At 33.3% G+C, this 18,278-nt stretch overlaps 2 protein-coding genes across 2 annotated transcripts in view; both read right to left on the bottom strand.

Annotated features, from left to right (window-relative positions):
- LOC145674537 (uncharacterized) overlaps positions 1-18,278 on the bottom strand; it is a 128,353-nt gene that overhangs the window by 13,240 nt on the left and 96,835 nt on the right. The gene's annotated exons all lie outside the window — the stretch shown is intronic.
- Positions 1,927-8,429, bottom strand: LOC145674269 (uncharacterized). Its single transcript, XM_081744105.1, has 2 exons — positions 5,675-8,429; positions 1,927-1,946 (listed from the first exon to the last, which is right to left on the bottom strand). The coding sequence occupies exons 1-2, from the start codon at positions 8,427-8,429 to the stop codon at positions 1,927-1,929; spliced, it is 2,775 nt and encodes a 924-aa protein (XP_081600231.1).

Here is an 18,278-nt window from a genome sequence, read left to right as displayed (position 1 = left end):
ACTCACGCTGTTTCCAGCAGTCTCATCGACATGGTTCAGTGAAAAGCGGGACTTACCACTGCAGACAACCTTCTTTCGTTGATCCATAGTCCAATGATCCCTTTGCTTTTGTCCATGTCAGCCGTGTGTTATTTCTGTGTTGTTGTAATAGTGTTGGTCTACGGCTATGATACCATAACTGATGTAAGGTATCTCACATGGCCATGATTGAAATTTGTTGTAGGATTTATTGAGCCACATTGTACTGGTGCGTCAATTCCTCCATTGACATACGCCTGTGGTGAAGTACCATAGTGTTATTCGTTGTTAATTTTCTGCCCACCGTACGTACCTGATCAAATTGCGATCGCTTGGCGTCATGAGCACTGTTGGTAAAACATTGACACTGTAGCGCTTGAACATCCCACAAGTACGACTGTCTCAGGTGTACTGGCAGCAGTTATTTGTGTCCCAACAATTTGCGCTAGTAAAAATTTACTCACATAATTTTGGTCGCCCATAAAGGGCATCAGCTGCGTTCTATTATGTTCGGTAGCCGTGCGCGTCTATGTTACCAGCTCATGACGTGAAAGTTATGTGTTATCGATATTTGATGGCGGTTATTCCTATTGTAATGAATTATGTGCATATAAAATCTAGCTGTTAAGAAATGTTTCTTTTAGTAACTAATTAGCAATGTGAATTAGATATGGCCTTTAGGAAACTAAGGATCAGGCCGGAGAAGAATGGAGGGCAAGGATGTGGAAAGCCAGCGGCTCTGGCCTTAGAAAAGGTGCTGTCCCGACATTCGCCTGTTAAGACTGAAAATATCACGGAGAACATCAGTTTGGATGACCGGCTAGAACAAGGTTCGTGCTCACGTTTGACCTACCCAATGCTGTTTGGCAGGCAGGCAAGTTGCCCCTACCCCACCGGCCAGGTAACAAATTGTCAATATTAATTATATAAAAATTAAACCGATTTCAAAGAGTGTGATAAAAATAGCAGAGTAATATTTTCCTAAATCTTCGACTTACACTACCACGTGCCCACTACTTGTAACAATTTTGAAGTCTGGAAATCAATTCTACCTAATTCATTTAATAGATGTAAGATTTCTGCCAACTTCAAAAATCAGCTTTATTTAGTAGGCAGGATGTAATATTAGTCAAAGCTTTTAAAACAATTACTTTGCACTCCACTTACAAAAAATATTACTTTTATCACATTTTTAGGTCGGTTTATTATTTTTAATTTATTTTGTTGTTACTTTCTGCTTTCAGTTTCTCCGTGGGAGGAACATTTTAAATCTAACCAAACAGCAAGTTGAAGAACAAGCCATGAAGCCGATGGTACCAAACAAGACATATTCCAATATTGTTAACTGTTCGAAAAGTGAGATCATGAAAATCGTTGCCATACTCACATTAGTGGAAGAGGCCCTAGACCAGGATGAGAAGGCTGAAGATAGGAAGGGAAACCCAAACAAGCATCACAAGAGAGTAGCAGTGGAACATACCCTAACCCGAATGAGAACAAGGCTGAAGAAGGGAAGGAAAACCCAAACAAGCTTCAAGAGACAGTAGCAGTTGAAGAGACCCTAAACCAGGATGAAGAGAAGACTGAAGAAGGGAAGGAGAAACCAAACAAGCATCATGAGACAGTAGTGGAGGAAGAGACTTTAAACCCAAATGAAGAGGTGACTTTAGAAAAGAATCGAGAAAGAGATTAACATTATTTTGCTGAGAAACGGAACTTCAGAGAAAAAGAGTTTCAGGAAATTCAGCTGCAAAGTCGAATTCAGGTTATGGTTACAATGAGGAAAGCGGTGGTAGGAAACGGAGGAAGATTGTAAGCTGAAAGATTACTTTTACACCAGAAAAGAACATCGTAGGGGAAAGGGAATTGAGAATTAAAAAGAAAACTCCTAAAAAAGACAAAAAGCGATTAAAGCAAAGTGGCCAAGCCTAGAACAAAAACAGGCAAGAAAGAGTGGAGAAGAAACAAATACAACCAAACAAATGCAAGTCTTGCCCAAATAAGTGTTGTGATATCCCGGAAGAGAGGCGCCAATCCTTATTTAGACACTTTTGGTCTTTAAAACCGAATGGTCAAAGGAATTAGATCTTAGGAGCAACCAGACAAGTTCCAGTGAATAGGAGGAGGACTCAGGGAGAGAGCCAACGGGCATCATCTTTTTAGTATTTCATTAACGAAGGTGAATGTTATAGAAGAGTTTGTCTTCAATTCTTGCTCTCAACATTACATCTCTCACAAAGGTTTGTGAATTACACTATTACACAATCCACTGAAGGCTCAGCAAAATCTGATGGTCGAGGACGGCATTGAGTCCGCCCCAATGCGACATCCGAGCGAGATGTGAAACCAGTTGTTGAATTCATTCAAAGACTTCCAGCAGTGCTTTCCCACTAGTGTAGAAATAAAACAACACGACTATATTTTCCCGAGGATCTCAAAAATGTCACTTATCTCTATATGATTTACTCACGTACAATGAACGAAGAAGTAAATATTCCTGTGAGTGAAAGAGTTTTTCGGGATATATCTAACTCAAAATTCAACCTTGGGTTTCATAGACCCGAAAAGAACAAATGCCAGAAATGTATCGCATTTACCAACAAGACAGATATAACCCAAGAAGAGAAGGCTGATTACACCCGACATATTGAAGGTAAAGAAGCAACTAAGGCTAGTTTCAAAAAACAGCAGTTTCAGTGGTTGTCAGGAAGGAACACTTGTCGCGAGTTTCAATTTGCAGAAAGTTTTGAGCGTACCTTATGGCGATTCCATGCTTTTATCCTGAACACGAAAGTATCGTATACAATCTCTCGATATATGAATCAAAAAGCAGAAATGCATACAACTATGTATGGGGTGAGAGCGAAGATAAACGAGGTTCGAATGAAATCGCTTAGTAGAGTTATACCCATCCATGGACCATTTTTGACCTTGAAAGTACTTACACTTTTGGTACATACTGTCGTTGAAGTAATGAATATTTTGATTACTCTAAGTACTCTCATTGAAGTGATAAATTGAAGTACAAAGGTTCAATTAATTGAATTATTACAGTTTTTTTTACCGGTGCTTTAGGTACAATTACTGACATGTAATTATGCTGTACCGGACTGTAGTCTCATTACTTCGCGTATGTAACATTGAAAATATTTAGTTTTTGTACTAATAGTTTCATTACTGTCAATTTTTTATGTATGTATGTAACCTTCAAGATATACACTCTCATTACTTGTATATAACCTAGCATTCCGCGTATGTAGTTTCATTGTCGGACTGTAATTGAAGTTCATAAGTACCCGTAATATACCCTTTTATTTGAATCAAAGTTGCGGTAGTATGCTAATTACTAACCTCTTGCCATTAATATTAATATACGGCTGAAGGACACTTACTCACCATTTCCGGATGTGCCGCGCGGAACTTTCTTATTTGAGCACCATTTCCAAGGTCAAACCTGCTTAGTTTAACCGCTTTGTACTCTTATATTTATATATGAAATTGATTTGTAAGAAATATTAATTATTCTTCTTTGTAATTATTTGGTAGAAGTTTTTGTATTTTGTATGATCTTTACGTAAATCCACAATTATTTTGTGCGATGTTGACCTCTTGCATAAATATATTTTTTTTTTAAATGAAGAATCATTTCGATTTGTATATAGACTTAGAATAAATTGTTAGAAAAATCATATAAATGATTGAGTATTGTGAGGTTGAAATAAATAAAACAATATTTTACAAGCTGCATTTTTTTATTGAAATTATAGTTAGAAAGTAAAAAAGGAATTTCATATGTAGTTATTCAAACAATGAGTCTTATCTTGAATAATATACGTATATGAAGTATATAAGTTTAGTAATTAATATTATACAATATGTGTTTGTCATTTACCATTATGAGTACAATTTAAGGTACATACATTTGATATTCAAAATATTTATATACATATAATATTGTTATACAGTTGGGGAATAATAACAAATAATACAATATACATTCTTTTGATACATGAAAATGTCCATGTAATTTTATATCATATACAAAATATTATCAAGTTGAATCAACAGGTATGATTATCACAAACGTTTACCTTTTTTCTAAAATTATATTTTCATTGGTTATAGATCATAATTCACGTATATAAATGCATTATAACTCACTGAGCAAAGTTTAAATTTTGTATCCATAGGGTAGTGTTCTATAGTCTGTTTTACTGTGAGGATTTAACCGGCGTCTCTTATTGTTTACTACTCTATGCATTTTAGTTTCAGGTCTTGTAACTATAGTAAATCCGTGCTTACGAGTAATCTTACGTGGATTCAACAATGTTTTACTTTCAATTTTTTCCTGTACTAAATCATAATAATACTTAAAGGTAATTACTTGACGTGCCCTAGAATCTAAAGTAATTCCTCTAATTTTATACACGTAATCGAACTCTCCAGTTTGAATATTTTTCATTCTGTATGCATAATTTTTCGCTCCACACCCTATAAAGACGTCTATTTCCCACCCTTGTGGAACCTCGTTTGTTAATTCTCCTAAGTAAGATCCTACCGCAAGCTTGGATTTTTCATGTCGTGGTTGAACAAATATAATACTATCTGTGTCACAGTACAGTACGTTGTTAGGTCCAATGCTAGTCAGAAGGTCGTGAAGTTTAAGCCTTGCCCATGATGTTATGAATGCTGCAAGCACAACATTGGAAAATTTGTTCGGTTTGTTTTCATTTTCTCTGTCTTTATACGTTACAATTAAATGTTTTTCTCCTATGGGAATTACGGACTGTACCTCATATTGTGGTGCATATAGATACGACATAAATTTTTCGGGAGTATCAACGATTATAGATTGTGAAAGATCTGTTCTTTGCCCCCATTTCCCGTACAGCGAATTCAAAAATATTTTCGAAATATATCTTAGTCCAGGATTGTATTCTATGTTCTCATAATTTAACTGTATCCCCTCATGTCTGAAATATTCTTCAATGTACTCTTGCTGTTTTTCTTTTGTAGTGCATTCTGCAGGGAAGCCTGAAGCTTCCTGCTTCATTTGAAGGAATGTGTTCACATAATTACGAAACAAACTATTTGAATGCCCATCTTCAGAACCCATAAGCTCAAATTCCCAAATTTCTTTTATTTTCAGTATTTTGTATCCGCATTTCATCGCTCTATGTAATTCAGGGGTACAAAAGGTACTTGTAATGGCGCGATCACTTTCACAATGTGTACATTCTCCAATATTACTTTCTTGCATGCATGATCGACATAGACCAAAATAATAATTTTCCATTCCATGTGTAAGGGAGGATTGGAAAATATAAATCGGAGGGTGGAAGAACAGTACATTTAACTAAACCATGGATGTTTTCAACGTGTGGAAAAAACGGCCCTTTGTAAATCGTTGGCTTACCTATTGGGAGAGGTTTACGAGCCATTACCCAGGGGTAAAGACTAGTAACATCTAGGTAAGAGATAGTCTCATCATTATTACATTCATGTAGTGCTTTATAACATTCTACACGGCCACCATGAAAACTTTCTTTAGGGACAAGGTGATCAACCAGATCATCACATTGATCTTTAATAAAATCTTGTATTGTTTTGTCTGATTTTACTTTGGCGTCCCATTCACATTCCCATATTTCAATACCATTAAATTTTCGTTTTTTCAAGTACTCAATTTTTGTGATCGTTGATTCATATCGATCTTGCATGGTTGTACGATGATTTGAAGATGAATCAAGACTTGTATGACGAAGATTAGCATAACAAATTTTACACCCATGCCAAAAGCAACCATTATATTCAAATACTGTGTTTGTTTCACTCTCGTACCCATCGACTTTGTATTTACCGAACCGTCTTTCCAATCCGTTTGTGGAATATTCGATTTTTGTACCTCTGGTACGTTCCATATATCGTAACCATTGTAACGCTTTTAGGCTTTGTCGGTCACGATGATCAAATCCAAGGGGGGGAATAATTGGAATAGTATTTTCTGGTAAATGCAATGATCGATAAGTTAACATTGAAGTACTTGCAATAGTGCTTGCTGAGATAAAGCATTGGAGACCACCAGTTCTTTCTTCAATTAAATCAGAGAACTTAATCACTGCGTCTGCTAAGATTTTAACATCATTCCGGCAGTAATCGTACATTTCCTTTTGCAGATCGTACTGCATGTTGTTATCTACACACTCTTTGTGCCATTGCATTAATTCTAGTCGTTCTTCCGGACTACGTGAGTCCGGGTCAAAGTAATGTAACTCAGGAATGTTTCCTACATAATTTTGGTTTTTCTCTGTATTAAATAGGTATGGAAAATATCCCTTTTTCAATTTTTGATTTAAGCCTAATGTCTTTGGAAGTGCAGATAATTTGATACCCATATACAGGAAAGTATCTCTAAAAATAATTTTATTTCCTAATCTCATCTCAATGATTTTGTGCCCCTGTGCTATTATTGAAGGTGAAAGATTTTGACTTTCGACTAACGTCTTAGCAGCGAAAATCATATCATACTTACTGCCATTATGAGATAATGCTATGATTGATTTAAAGGAGGACCGATCCATAAGAACGTGACGTATGAAGTCTTCCATGTTCTTAAAAGAGAACTCGCGACTTCCATCTTTATTTCCGCAGTGTAGGCATGCATCATCTAAGGATTTATTCTTGCAATCTGAACAAAGATGCATTACGTGTACTAAAGTAACAATATGTTCTTGTTCATCTCGCTCATTATTATCAAGTAACATCGTCTCTACATCAAATATAATATACAAAAATGCGTTTACATGAGATGGTGTTACTTTTTGAACAAAACATACATGATCTCGTTCGACATGATTATAGCACGTTTTACAAAATCGTTCATCACATGTGTGTGCAGATTTTCGGCGGCGAAAATCATATAGAACACAACATTCCATACAAAGTTTGACATTATCACAAACACTCTTCCCATTCTCAATTACACTTGTATGATTTATATAGCATTCTTCAGTAGGAAACAATCTGTTACATTCTGTACATTCGCGTTTCATATTATCTGAGGAAGACACTTCATGGTATTTTTCACAATACGTACATTTGTACGCACATTTGTGATCTTGTGCATGATGATAGGATTCTAAACAATAATGACAGTATCCTCGTTTCCCCAAGAGTGATCTGATATTTGTAATCAACTGATAATGTTGATCTTCGTATAAAATATAAATTTGCTTTCCAGCGTGGATTCCGGGATATAATACATTAAATTCACGCGTCATAGCATTTTTCTCATAGACTATAATTTGGTATTCAGGTAACAGATGATTTTGAATTTTTTTCACGTCATCCAAAGTACACCCATTCTTATTTACAATATCGATAACTACAGTGGAACACAAATCTACTGCTTGTTTCAACAAACGTTTTGGGTTAGACTTAAGACGATATAATTGTTTATGATTATGATCGGCTTTAGCCTTTCCAAGAATAATGCTCTTGGGAAGACAGTACACATCTTTTTTCATAGGTATCACATTTTGTTCTAGGAAATTAATTAAATCGGTATATTTCTTATTGTCACGTGTTCGTCCTCTTCCTTTACGAGGATCAACGATATGTACTTTGAAAGTAACTTTATTTGCGAAAAGAAACTCTTCGTTACTGTTTAACGTGTTTTCTACTATAGAGAAGAGAACATCAGGGTTCAGTTGCGCTTTTGGACGCCATGACATGTATATGGGTTTGTTCAGATTACAAGCAGAACTTTCAATAGTTATGCCTACATACGTGTCATTGTCAACGTCACTAAGGGTATTGTCTATAACGAAATCAAATAGGTTTCGAATATGCGTTTCAGGGTCTGTGATTCCTTCATTATCACGCCGAATCGTCACTTCTTTTCCTTGTAAACCAAAGTAAGAATAGTGTTTAGATGTACTTTTGACAACATGAAAGTCAGATTGTTTACCACCAGTACCGTACAATGAAGATGTTGATGGAATCGTACCAAAAAATACTGTGTCTGATGTAGGACTAGATGAATTTACAGTGTCCTTCATATATTCAACGAAGTCGGATAGAGTTAAACCAGAAATTTTATCATCCGATATGAATTGCATTACCTTTTCACGCGCTTGATCCCTTACTTCTCCATGTTTAAAAAATCCAGCTTCATGGAGATCAATGATATCTTTTGCCGTCTTACAACTGTTGAGGACAACATCTTGAGCTTCATAGTAGTGAATATATAACGCACGCCGCAATTTAAAATATTTAAGATTGTCAACTCTAACACCAGTGGCATGACAACGCGTCACAATTTCCCATGAGAAAAAGACCTCTTCAGCGTCAAAGTAGTCTCGCTCCTCTATGAAATCCAATATGGTATTGATTGTACGAATGGGGTCCATCTGTAAGAATAAATTAATCACTTAAGAACAATATTTCAAAACAAATGATAAGCGAGTAATATATGCTATATTAATCAAACTATTTCTCGAATTCGTAATGATAATTACAAAGTTAGAACAGTATTGGTAAGTGAAATATTTAATACAAAATGGAAATATTTGTAATTTTAATCAAGTATAAGATTTGAATCAAAATAGAAATGTATGTCTAAAATATCAAACAATAATTTACATTAATACTTGATATTGAACTGAAAGGCTCACTCTTGACTAGTAATGACTCATAACGACAGGGAATCTAATAAGAAAAAGACAAATAATTTGTTGTTGTCGCTACATAATAATAGCGTTTAATCAGAACATTAACATAGACAATAATTTAAGTCAATTCTCTTAATTACTGTATCTGCTTTATCTTGCTTTATTAGATTTCTGATTTACGTGTAGAATTTAAGTTAAACACTGTATCAGCTGAATTTAAGCGTAACAAGACTGTACATTGACAGAGTATCAGTGAAAGTTTTACGATACAAAATGAGTTATTTACCGAGGATGACTGAAGTATCGGGAAATGCTCCTGAAGTTGCCGATAAAGGGTAACTTCGACGTTCGGTGAATTACAAAATATCACAAGGAATGAATAGTAGATATTACTTTGAAGAGCAAACGTATACTGAAATTTCGGCAGAGATGTGTCCCTTTTATACTGTCACAAGAACCCGAAAATAACCGAACATTCCCGAAGTCAAAACCCGAACATACCCGAACATTCCCGAAGTCAAAACCCGAACATTCCCGAAGTCAAAACCCGAACATACCCGAAGTGAAAACCCGAACATACCCGAAGTCAAAACCCGAACATTCCCGAAGTCAAAACACAAACATTAACGAAGCGAAGATACAAAATTTCAAAAAGGAAAGTTATTACCGAAGGTAATGTTTTAAATAAAAAGTTTATAAGTCAAAGTAGTCGAAGTTTACCGAAGATAACAAAAGTATCGGGAAACGGACCTGTGGTTTCCGATAAATTATAACGTATTCGTTCCCGTAAAAATGTTATATGCACAATAAATCTGTAATATAGAAAGAAAACCACATGACATATTCCTAATCAGTATTTATCATTTTTTAAATTTAATTATAATAATAGCATTTTCAATTTAAGGTAATAATAGTTCAAATTGATTAATACATTTTATTTGTAGTTTCATGTGTTTATAAAGACAAAAAAATGTATTTGTAATACTCTATAATCTGTTTTTTCGTAAAAATGTTTCTGATTTTATAGAAAAATGTTTTACTCTATCATAAACAAAAGACTACACGAATAAAAATTAAACGTACATTAAAAATTGTAAATTTTACACTTTTATAAATATAAATTGAATTACTGAACTTCAACCAAAATAAAACAAACAGTTTAATACTAACAAAATATAAGTTATGGCTAACTGTAGTGACCAAAGTTGACTACAAAAACGATAGTAGAAAATTTGTCATCGTTGTAACAATAGAAGTTACTAAAAAATTTTACACTTAGGGAAATTAACGTATATTGTAATACAAAAATAAAGCCCAAAATATTAATAGAAAACGATAAGACATGAAAAAATGTTTAAACGAAAAGTGGCTACTAAAATAATGTTATAAAGTTTAAAGACAAAACTTAAAAAAGTGAAAACAAAAAATGTAATACTAAAAGTTAAAAAATAAAACAAGAGTTCAAACGAAAGGTTAGTAACGAAGTGTTAAAAAGTTAAAATAAATAAGTTAGAAAGTTTAAACAGGAAAGTTAAAAAGACGAAAGTGTAAAAACAAAAGATTAAAAGAAAAATGTAAAAACAAGAAAAGTTGAAAAGTGAAAATAGAAAATTAGCAGAAAAAGTTAGAAAAGTTAAAAGTTAAAATAGAAAATTGACCTTTATTGTACACAAGAAATTAACACTAAGAACAAATAATAATAGTAATTAGTATAACAAGAAAAATATTGTAAATCAATTGAATGAAAAAACAAATTGTTAAATTTCATTCTTAGAAAATAATACTTGAAACTATTTTAGTTTAAAAAAGTTTAACTACATTACATGTTTTTAGACAAATCTTATCGGCAAGTTAACACATTCATTTTAAATATAAGTAATTTTGTATTGTGTTCAAAATCGAAAGATTTTTCATTTGTTTTGAAGTTACGGAAAAAAAATAGGAATATAATTAAATTTGCAACTACGTTTGGAATATTACTTCAATTGAAATGCTGTAATAGTTATTACGGAAGGTTATTTACCAGTAAGAAATAAGTATTAAATTAAAGACATTTAGTTAAATGTCAAGATTTAAGTTCATAGTGTTGCTACAGACGCTAAGAAAAACTAGTAACTTGGAAGAAAAATATTTTTTATCATTTATCTATGAATTTCCATTTTTGACAGAATTTTCCGTTGATAAATTTTATATGTAAATTGTACAAAATAAAATATCAGTACTGTTACTTACCAATCAATTTAGTCAAATCGTGGTTACAGGGAAACTTGATTAGAATGCAACAATCGAATATCTGTGTGCAACACTGTAATAGATTCAAAGATTATATTATGACTCCATGTTCTATTTAAATTACAATTATCTGTATTTGTCTCTACCTTAATTTTATTTATTTATCATTAAAAAATAAATTTCTAAGTTCTCTTCCACAGTCTACCCTCTTCTCTTTCTTCTCAGTTAAGATTCGGGTGTTCATATTTAACTGTTTAGAAATCCTATGGACGAGAGTGAAAAGATTCGGTTATAGCTAAGTCAGACAAACTTTCAATGCAGTTGCAATTCACTGCTTTGTATTGTTCTGGGTGTAATCATCAAAGTATATTTCTTTCAGTTTTACTCAAGATTTAGAAAGGAAGTAGCAACTATGTATAGTACAGGGCGCTGAAGAAATAAATTCGAAAAGCAGAAACATTACTATTAGTTTCTGATACACAGTTTGTGCAACTACATGGTAGTGTTTTGGAAGTTCCAATTAATTATCTAACAGATTCTTCCTTAGATCATAATGATGTTCTCTTTTCTCCTTTTCTCCTTAGTCATTAGATTTTCTCACTATTATGCAGTTTAAAGATATATAAGTAAAACATTATCTTAATTTCTGACCTTTATTTTATCGAATTATTGTTTACGCTTAAATAACATTTAAGTCATTTTCTTGGTCTTTGTAGCGTGTAGTAGACTATCAAACAAGTTTATCGCCTTATTTAGTTCATTGTTTAAATTATGACTTATTTCAGCATGTTATATAGATTACTCCAAACATAATTACCTTTGTAGTAATTACTCAATCACATGTTTCGGTAAAACACTATTCATAATTCAGATAATAGTAGTAAAAGTAGCAATCTTAATGTTAGATGTAGTAATAAATACAATTTTGAGCTATAACAGTGAAACATTTTAAGCGTATAGATACATTTCTATGAATAAATGTATTTCCTAAGAATGTATGAATGTAATTTTTTTCTAACAATTATTGCACAAGAATATACTATTCTTATTTTCAGTACATATATTTTATAAGATTACCACAAAAATAGTGTTGAAAGAAAAGCATAGTAGTCAAATTTATACAAGATATATTAAAAAGTTATAAAGATCAACCATAGAAATGTAATCATGAAGAAAATATACATAGTAGCAATAATATTCCTAATAAAAGGTATACAAGACAATTAAAATGCTATTTATATGCTTATGATATGCTAAAGAGCAAGGAAAAATAAAGTGAGGTAATCAATCATTATAATAGAATTATCTAATAAGAAACGAAACTGTTCTACAACTAATCAAAAAACAAACGAATGTGTAAGCATAAGAATTAAAGAGTATGTGAAGAAAGAGGTGCAATGCATAGAACTGAACGAATTAGCTTCCAAAGGAATTCCAGGACAGGACATTTGCAAGATACGCAATAAAACAACAATATCAACGTAACTGGGAAAGACGGAGACAGAGAAGGGAACATAATCTTCAATATCAGATTCACACAGTAACACATAATTAGTAGAAATTAAAGAAGACGAAAGAATAAAGAATGAAAAAGTAAAACGGTCTTATATGTATAATATGTCAATTTACATGAAGATGGTAAGAAGTAAGAAAGGATTTCGACATTAGCGAAACGTTCACCAATGACTTCCATTTCTCTATGCAAATATATTATGGACGAGTTATAATTGATAACATTGTGCGTCAATGATCTGGTCATCTTTCGATAATATATAAATTATCTCACACTATAAAAGTTTTCATCTCACTACGTTCATCTTAAGATTTTCTTTCCCGTAACCTATCGTATTCTTCTCGTCAACTTTCGCAACGATATAGCGTATGACATTCTGTTTTCCCTGCCATTATACAGTCTCTTATTATACAGTTTCTATTCAAACAGTTTCTTCTCTGAAACTGCATGGTTCGCGAGCTAATTCTCTTCATTCTTCTCCACACCCATAGTAACATTGTACTCTCTTTCACGTACTTGTTTTCATATCACACGAACCATTTCTCATTATTCACTGAAGCACAGAATAAACTTCCTCCTAAAGGGTTCTTTTGCCATTTCTATCCTTGCTTTTATTCCACGTTTGCAATGTTATTATTACCTATGTATGAAAATCAAGTCATTTGTAATTACAATGGACAACGCTCGTACGAGAATTATAATAAAAAAGTGTAAAATATGCAACTGAAATAATAGAAAATATAGTGAATTAAGTCAAATATCCGAAGTTTTTTTTAGTATAATCATGTATTATATATGTGTTCAAAATTATATTAGAGGAAAAAGGAACATCCAACAATACCTCCTATCGGTATTTTTAATTTAGTGCCCTCCATAAGTGTGCAAGCAGAATTATTACTATGCCTCTTTCAAAGAAAAAAAATAACGGAAAAGTGGGGATCGATTTTTTTCGATCAATTGAAGAGGCTGTGTTACCTTAAAAGTAGAGCACTCAATTCTAATGCGTGGAACCCCCTGCTTCCATACTAGTATACATCAAATGGTTTTTGTGATGGCGTGTGTTCCTCAACTATTTGTTTTAATTCTCAAATGTCCCACAAATCATGAACGTAAGAATAAAACTTCAAGATTTTATTGTACAGTCGCGCTTTAGAAAATGTATCCACAGAGGACAGATAGACACATATGTATAAAACATCAATCTATCTTTTGTAAGCTAAATTCTGTATGCCACAGTGTTCCTGAACTCCAAGTATATTCTAATATTCAAGGATTTTAAGGTACAACTCATCACTTCCCTTACTGTTACATGTTATTTAACTTAGCTTCTCTCATTTGTAACTCTAACAATAAGTGATTTCAAAGCAATTTGTGTCTTATCACATACTTAAGTAATGTATATATTTATTTTTCACAATTAATTTCAATCATCATCTTATTAAACGCTTGCAGAGACATGGGTTTAGAAGTGAATGCAGAGAAAACTAAATACATGGAAGTGCGTCGGGACCGGAATACAGCAAATTATGGATGCGTTAAAATATCAAATAATACTTTCCACACAGTGGAAACTCAAATATCTAGGATCAAACCGAAAGCATATTCACGAAGAAATTAAATGTCGACTAAGAGCAGGGAATTTGTGTTATTCAGTTCAAAATTTTTTCATAAAAATTTTATTGAAGCTTAAAATATACAAAACGATAATTATGCCTGTTGATCTGTATGGCTGCGAAGCATGGCCACTTACTCTGAGGGAAGAACATAGACTAAAAGTATTTGAGAACAAGATCCTGAAACGAATATTCGGACCCAAGAGGAACGGGGATGGGGAATGGCGGAAACTGCATAACGAGGAACTACATAATTTATATGGTCTACCCAACAATGTTAGGGTCGTTAAGTCTAGGAGGCTTAGGTGGGCGGGTCATGTAGCTAGAATGGAAGAAAGTAAAAACGCTTTCAAAGTCTTGACTGGAAGACCGTTCGGAAAACGACCATTAGGAAGACCTAGGCGCAGATGGGAGGACAATATTAAGATGAATCTCGCAGAGATTGCAATACCAAGTAGAAACTGGATGCAGTTAGCTAAGAATAAAAGTCAATGGAAAGCTTTTCTGAACGCGGCATTGAACCTCCGGGTTTCATAGGCCATAGAGTTAGTTAGTTAGTTAGTTAGTTATTTCAATCATCAAAATAACCTGCCGTTTCAAAAAAATGATAAAACTTTATGCTAAGTTGGCAACTCTGTTACCCTGATGATAATGCAAAATATGTCAAGCATGTCGGGCACATTCTAAACAGTTTCTCTATTTACCACGGTGCACCATGTTGTTATCCTAATAATAAACAGCATGTCTCAGTCTGTATATCACATTAATAGACTTCACTATATGCTCTGCCTCCATAACTGGCAGTTTTTATACAATAAATATTGTTACCGATTTAAAACTACTATCCTTATTGCAACAGCAAGGCGTCTCGGTAACTCAGTCACGGTAATTTCTAATAGGAAGGTTAAGCCAATAGTTATTATTATCTGCGCTGCCTCGTATCTGACGGCAAACATGGCGCTAGTGTACAGGAAATTTGCAGACATCCTACAGAATTTCAAAGCTAGTAAATCTTGTCATAAACTTAAATACTATAATCAATATATAAGGCTAATTCTAATAATAAGTACATTAATCACACTATTAGATGCCGTTACCTGCGCTGCGGAATAAACATTTATCTCTTATATTCCGTAACAAAAACGTGTCGCTACCTACCTTGTTTAGATGACTCCAAGTTGTCCCTGACGTACACTACGTGTTATTACATATATATCTCCTCTTACTAGTCACTTCTCATACAAAGTCGCTCGGCGAGAAACAAATATGTTTTCTATATTTAAAAAGTGCCTTTAAACCATGCAATCAACGTGATTAATATTAGACAACTTATTATTCTCGGTTCATTTTAGCCACTGCAGTACGCAGTATTAGTACTGTGTACTAATTTCATACACAGAATTTCAATGATGAGAATTCTTCGTTAACAAATATCGTATCATATTACAATTACTTTTACATTATCCCCATCTAAAATTCTTGTTCCAAAAATCTATGATCTAATGCCTCGATAAAATAGTATGGTTATGTCTCATACGAAATGTCTTCCTTTCATCCGAAGAAACATTATGTCTGTTTCCCTCTACCACTATTATTTCTTCCCTTCATAAATTACTTGTAAGTATTCGCTTTCACCCGTCTACTTTACCCTAAAACCTAGATATATAATACTAGCGAAACAAAATAATCTCACTGATAATGTTAGTATAAAAATGTCCCAGCCTGTATGTCACATACGCACGTAAAATTACATTCTTGGTACTAATTCTTGTTCTCCATACTGTCTAATATATTCCGATAATTTAATGGCTAGCATGGGCGTTTTTCGTACACGTAGGTCCAAGTTTGATTCACGGTGCTTCTTTCATATAAACCATAGTAATCGTTTTACTTTTTTAAACTAGTTTCGCATCTTTCATAGCCAGGAAGTGTAAGCCTAAGGCGTTAAAGTAAAAAAACATATGCTCTATACCTACAAAAGGCGCTTGTCCGGCATTCAATTAATGAAACTGTGATGCGACTTTGAGCAAAATAACATTTTCAAATACTCTCCTCTCATTTACAACACAAAACTCCTATCTATTATTTATGCCAAGGTAGATCACGAGGTAAATATATAATGTAAAACACAAAGCTTACCAAAAGAAATTAACTATATACCGTATTTTAGTTCACGTAACGGTTTTAAACACGAATAAATCTTCTTTGTGGCTGAGTGGTTAACGTACGCGCCTTTGGCGTGGGGATTGAATTCCCTGCTGGAGCTCAAGGATTCTGATTCTACGTTAATCAGTAGGTCCATGTCTCACATAACTATGGTGCTAAAAAAAAAAGGGACGCTAAGCTTCAAATCAAATACGATTATTTGTACCATCAAGGAACAATAAGAAAAAATCTAAATTTTCTCATGAAATGATTACAAAAGTATCACATACCAAGCATTTATTCAGCTCCTGCATTTCACAAACTGAGCATTCTTCTAGATGCGCCTCAAAATGAAAAAGGTTGGGAACCACTGACATATGCTAACAATTATAAAAGTATTATTTGTCACCTAAATTCAAACTTATGTTCAGTTCAATATTACTAAAGATAAAATTCAAAGCAGGTGTAGGTTACCCAGTTCCTTTCCCCTACTGTAAATGTTAATACCACACACAAAAATAATAAACAATTAAAACTATATTACATAAATAATCAGTTTCACACATCATTTAATGGTCTTTTCATGTAACACTAACTTCTTATATTCTGAAGAGATCCTAGGATTCTATGAGCAAGAAAATAATCGCCTATTTATTATAAAATTTATCTGTCTGTGTGTCTATGCAACTATTCTTTTAATATGTGAAATAATAACTGCGTTTAGCCCTGACGGAGAGGTCCAAACAATCCAAAATTTCTTGCTATTTTTTATTGTATTTGGCTTTCGGCGCGGAAGATCATGATTCGATTCCCGGCAGGTCACAGGTTGTGTTCAATTTTAGTGCCATATAAGTAAAAAAAAAACTCCATCGAGCATAAAATTTAGCGTACGGTTCTCCACGTGGGAGAGCCCTGGTTCAAATCCAAGTGAAATAACCAATATTAAATCCCTGTAGCCTCCATATTACATTACACTACACCATAGTTAATTTATAATTACATATAAGTACATCGAGTCATATGGTTTTCAATGCCGGAAAATCCGCAATCAATTTCCGATAAAAAACAAACACTTCCGTCCCCCTTATACTCCCAACAATTACAAGTGTTTTGCGTGTATTTCATTTCCAATGTCCCTTCTCATATGAAAAAAAAAAAGAAAACAAACATAAAACAAGAAAAGAAACACAAAGCGAGTACTTACAGATAAATTCTTCTTTGTTAACTTCTATTGAATACAATCCACCAACTCAAACGCATCGTGCTTTTATTTCTTGAAATGTAACCATTGGATTTGCATCAAAGTTTATATACCAACGAAAATAAATCCAGAAAGTTCTACGAAATTCTAGAAGCATTTTATTACTATCACTCTCCGTGACTCATATATTACATCCTCCGTGTCGCCCAACCTCCCCTGCGGGCACTTAAACAAATGGCGGTCTCTTTTCTTAAAGAACCCTGTCGCGTTCCATGTTTTGTTCTGAATTAATTTTCCTGTCACGTTGCAGTGTTTACCTGTTGTTTCCCCAAACAATTAATCTTTAAAGGATTCCGTTTCCGTTTCAAAAAGTCTTTTAAAAGCAAACGGTTGACATTAATTATACATTTCAAGAACCATGCGTGAATTCTTTACATTATTAATTACTTCCTTTATATTAAAATGTCCACTATACCCAGAACTAAATTAACATTATTTTCTCATTTAAACCCAAAACAATTTATTTTCAGTAACTAACGTTGTTTTATTTAAATTTGTCGCTATAATTCAAAGCACTACAAAGTCTGCCGATTCAATTCATCTAATGTCACACCCTCATTACAAATTCATTCAACTTATCACCTTAAAAGACCAAATGCAAAGATCATTATATATGAGCCAGCTCTGTTTAGACATTCAAAATGTTACAAAGTACACAAGAAATAATTAATCAACATAAAGTACAAGCACAGCCGACCGTTTCCTTTAATTTTATATTTAAACCTTTATCAAAAAATAATTCATCCTGTCACTTTAACATGCTCTACAAAGGAACGCATATAAAAAAAAGTGAACAAAAAATATGTAGGTCGTTATTACGTACG

The sequence above is a fragment of the Thermobia domestica genome, chromosome 17 (assembly GCF_964235325.1).
Source record: "Thermobia domestica chromosome 17, izTheDome1.hap1.1, whole genome shotgun sequence".
In the NCBI taxonomy this organism is placed as follows: Eukaryota; Metazoa; Arthropoda; class Insecta; order Zygentoma; family Lepismatidae; genus Thermobia; species Thermobia domestica.
This window is presented reverse-complemented; position numbering and strand designations above follow the sequence as displayed.